The sequence below is a fragment of the Primulina eburnea genome, chromosome 3 (genome assembly GCF_022965805.1).
Source record: "Primulina eburnea isolate SZY01 chromosome 3, ASM2296580v1, whole genome shotgun sequence".
Taxonomy (NCBI): Eukaryota; Viridiplantae; Streptophyta; class Magnoliopsida; order Lamiales; family Gesneriaceae; genus Primulina; species Primulina eburnea.
In genome coordinates, this window is record NC_133103.1 from 52,393,648 (window position 1) to 52,397,703 (window position 4,056).

General features: G+C 31.9%; 1 protein-coding gene across 2 annotated transcripts; it reads right to left on the bottom strand.

Annotated features, from left to right (window-relative positions):
* Positions 1-249: 249 nt before the first annotated feature.
* On the bottom strand, positions 250-2,793 carry LOC140827894 (heat stress transcription factor A-7a-like). Of its 2 annotated transcripts, none has more exons than XM_073190833.1 (3): positions 2,614-2,793; positions 2,172-2,455; positions 250-1,304 (listed from the first exon to the last, which is right to left on the bottom strand). In XM_073190833.1, exons 1-3 carry the CDS (start codon positions 2,639-2,641, stop codon positions 459-461), a joined length of 1,158 nt encoding a protein of 385 aa, XP_073046934.1. In that variant the 5' UTR covers positions 2,642-2,793; the 3' UTR covers positions 250-458. The 2 variants fall into 2 exon arrangements, with proteins under 2 accessions (XP_073046934.1, XP_073046935.1); XM_073190834.1 differs by having other exon boundaries at positions 2,544-2,790.
* Between the last annotated feature and the right edge of the window lie 1,263 nt (positions 2,794-4,056).

Consider the following 4,056-nt stretch of genomic DNA (forward strand, 5'->3'; position numbering starts at 1 on the left):
AACCCAAAATCTGACAAATCAATTGATAAATTAAAAAAAAAATATTTTCTCTTCAATTAAGTTTGCAACAATGTCACATTATTTGAATAAATGCAAAATTCAAAAGAAAATTCGACAAACATACTAAACAAGCAGGCTAATAGTTGATATGTTCGCTATAATTGAATGAGCGCAGTGTACTGTTGGCTTAATAGGAGGTCAAAATGGAAATAACCTTTTTGATACTAAGAAAAACAAGAGACATTAATATCTGTAAAAACACATTATATTAATACTGAATACAGTAGTGGGAAGCCAAATAATTCAAACAGAATAATATTGAATATTACAGCAGAGGTGAAGTCAATCATTCGATATGCAAATTATGATACAGAATAATATTGAATATTACAGCAGAGGAGAGGTCAATCACTCGATATGCAAATTATGATATTATTAGAGAGCCAAGTCTCCTTTTTCTATCTTAGGTTTGAACCCAAAAATCCCAAATATTGCTCAGTCAAATCATCCCCATCCTCCTTAATACCAAGTGTTCCAATTTCTTCAATCCCATCATTTATCAATTCTTCCCAAAACCCTTCATCAATTGGTTTATGCTCTCCTTTTTCCAAAGATTTTCCCTCCATAATCAGTTGAGGTTTTTGCACACTCAATTTCTCAAGTTTCCAATCACCAAATCTTAGGATTTCTCCATACTCTTGAGGCTCTAGCTTCATATAAAAGTTTCCTTCCTCAAATTGCGCACTTCCAATATCATCTTCGTATGCATTTTCCACACTTCCTTGGCCTATTTCTTGAAACCCAATATTCCCAATTGTGGAAAAATTGGCACTCCCTCCTTCTTGGAATACTGATTCTTCAACCCCAACATTTTTTGTGACATGGTCTAGTACACTCCTCCTCCTTTTGTTGCTTACTACATCTTGATCGGGATCATTTTTCTTGTCTTTCTGCTTCAATTTTTGTTGCAAGAAAGTGGGGTTTTGTATAGCTTTTGCCAATACACTCACAGTTTGTTTTTGCTTCATTTTTGCCCCTTCAAGCCTATGTTCTATCGTTCTAAGCCATGATAATGTGGTTAGTTGCTGCTGCCTGTGTTTCACTAACTCCGTCTCTATAACTAGCTTGTCGCATCTCAGACGATCAATTTCTGCATCTAACCCAATGCCTAGACTTTGATTCGACGTTTGAGAACTCGAGTACTGTGTCTTTTTTCTTACTATGTTTTTCAGAAGATGCCTGTGCCCCCTTAAAAATCCTTCATGTGCAAACTCCCACTTATCTGGATCAACCTTCCTAAAGCCCTGAAAGATTACATTTGTTCAGAGTCTGTATTTCATAATATAGAAGGCCTAGAATTCAATCCGTTGAAAAATTGCAAAAGTCATTCTTTTCAGTATAAAATGCAGTATTTGATAAAAACTCTAAGCATCGGGGACATTCTCTTCTCAAAATTATGTTTCCAGTAATCGGAGTTGACTAATTGGATAGTACTTGCAGATCGAAATGAGTTTTTTTTCCAAATTGGAGAAGGGGTTTATGGGTTTTGAACATGGCACCTCGTCCCAAACTTGGGACACTGAATCCAGATAAGTTAAAGCCATGACGATCTAAATGATTTCTCATGAAAACTTGAATCACAGAAACTTATACCAACACAAAGCAACCTACACAACTTATTCTAAGTACTCTTATATTAATTATAACAAGATTTGTTGGTTTCGAACACGGAACCTCGTCCCAAACTCAGGACTTGAATCCAGATGAGCTACCTACCGGCCGTGATGATCGAAATGATTTTTGAGAACTTGAATCACAAAAACTTATACTAACACTACACAACTTATTATAAGAACTGTTATATTAGCTATAACAAGATATATTGGTCTCGAACACGGCATCTCGCCCCAAGGCCAGAATTCAGATGACTTACAAGCCATGACGATCGAAATGATTTTTGGTAACTTGAATCACAGAAACTTGTATTAACTGTAAAAAGAATATAACGAGCACATATAAAGGATCCCGTTAAATACTTATACTTCTTCAATGTCCCATATACTTGAATATTTTAAAAAACTTTATACTGAACCAGAAGAACCGAGAATTGTTTTTCGAATAAAAGTACGTTATGTAATGAATTGAGAAAAAAACGAAAGAATATTCCTCACATAAGTGTTGAGCTGCCTCACAAAACTTGAGAAATTATTGTGCTTGAAGTACTTGGGAAGAATATTGGTTGCAAACTTTTGAGGATCCCTAACAACAAAACTATTGTTACCTGGACTCCACGAAACCAATTCATTCGTACTTGGATCGTCGACAAAGTCATAGGTTTTACTGATAAATGGCGGCGGCCCCGTCTCCAGTACAGCCTCCAACGGCTGAGGGATCAGCTCCTCGTAATCCCAATATTGTGAAGAACTTGATCCAACACACTCCTCCTTCATGAAACCTGTAGAAAAACCCATGATTTTGTCAGAGATTTTTCGATATGATAAGACTAGTAATCATATAGATTTTCTAGGGAAAAACTAGCTAGCCTTTCTTAGTTTTTTCTGGGTTTTTTTGGGTCAAATCTAGAGGATAAATAGGATTCTAAGAGAAGATTACTAAGAATAACAAGATGAAACAATCCCATCTTTCTTTGGTTTCTCCTACAAGAAAAATATTGAAGGGATTCAATCACTCGTATTCTCGGCAAAATAATACATATAAATGGAACAATTATCAGCAGAGGAAAGAGTGGAAATGAAGTCGGGGTAGGTTTTAGGAAAATGAAGAGAAGATTTAAATAGAGTAAGGTGATTAATTATTTAATGACAACAGGCGTTATTACACACATTATATTAAGGCAATTGTTGAATGCTTTAAACAGGTGTAAAACTTGGATTATGTAATTATGATGTATACATGTTTTAATTTATATTTATATATATATATATATATATACATAAATATATATATATATATATCCACGTGGTAAGATCTCATCAACCAAGAAGATTAAATTCCACAATTATTACAAAAATTAATGCCAACTAGCTACATGTTACACGCGGCACCTTGTGCACTAGCACCACATCTTTTGTTTATGTCCAAAGAAAAACCAATGAATTTTATATAGAATAATAACATAGTCGTGAAAATCATGAAAATTTAATTCAATGTGATAATTTTGTAGATAAGCGTAAAAATGAGATGAAAATATATTCATGAGAATTATATATATGTATGTATATATGTATGTATATAATTAATTTTTTTCCAATACATGAGTGTGTGTAATTTAGCGTCTTAATTAATTTAACTTATGTTTTTAACCTTTTCTAACGAAGTTTTCAGCTCTGTTATTGTTACAATTTTTTTTATATAAAAATGATATTAACATGTTCCTTAATCTTGTTCAAGGCATTTTAATTTTCATAACCGGATCTTATTGTCGATTCGACTGGCATCGATCATGGATCCGATTCGAAAAGTACTAAAAATTGTTTGATGTCTCAAGCCGGTCAAAAATCGATCCGATCAGTTCATATATTTTAATTTTTTTTTAAAAAAATATACTATTTTTTATTTTTCTTTAATTTTTTTTATATTTAAAATTTTATTGTTTTGGTTTTATAAATATATATATGTATATATATATACACACACAACACACACGATTGTTCTGATTTTAAACTTTATTAAAAACGTTATTTTAGTAATTTTAAGATTTATTTTGATTTATTTATTATTTTAAATATATATTATTATTATATTTAGATTTTAAACGTGGATAAATATTTTTTTATTAATTATATATATAGACTTGGAGATAGAAGTCTTATTTTCATTTTTCGACGGTGAAGTAAGATCAAGCTGGTGAGCTTATTATCTTAGGTCATAATAAGTTGATAGGATCCTCTTTATTACGTCCTCATTTCCCCACGTGTGGCGACATGAGGGCGAAAAATAAAAAGAAGGGATGTAATTTAAGATATTTAAAATTCAATAAAATATATTGTCTACTATTATTTTATTATTTTATATAATATAATGATTTATCATTCC

Excerpts from the sequence above, each read along its gene's own strand:
- LOC140827894 (XM_073190833.1), bottom strand. The coding sequence starts at position 2,641 with ATGGGATTGTTTCATCTTGTTATTCTTA. Across the intron at positions 2,456-2,613 it reads GTTTCATCTTGTTATTCTTA|GTTTCATGAAGGAGGAGTGT; the intron begins GTAATCTTCTCT and ends GTTTTTCTACAG. Across the intron at positions 1,305-2,171 it reads TGAGGCAGCTCAACACTTAT|GGCTTTAGGAAGGTTGATCC; the intron begins GTGAGGAATATT and ends GTAATCTTTCAG.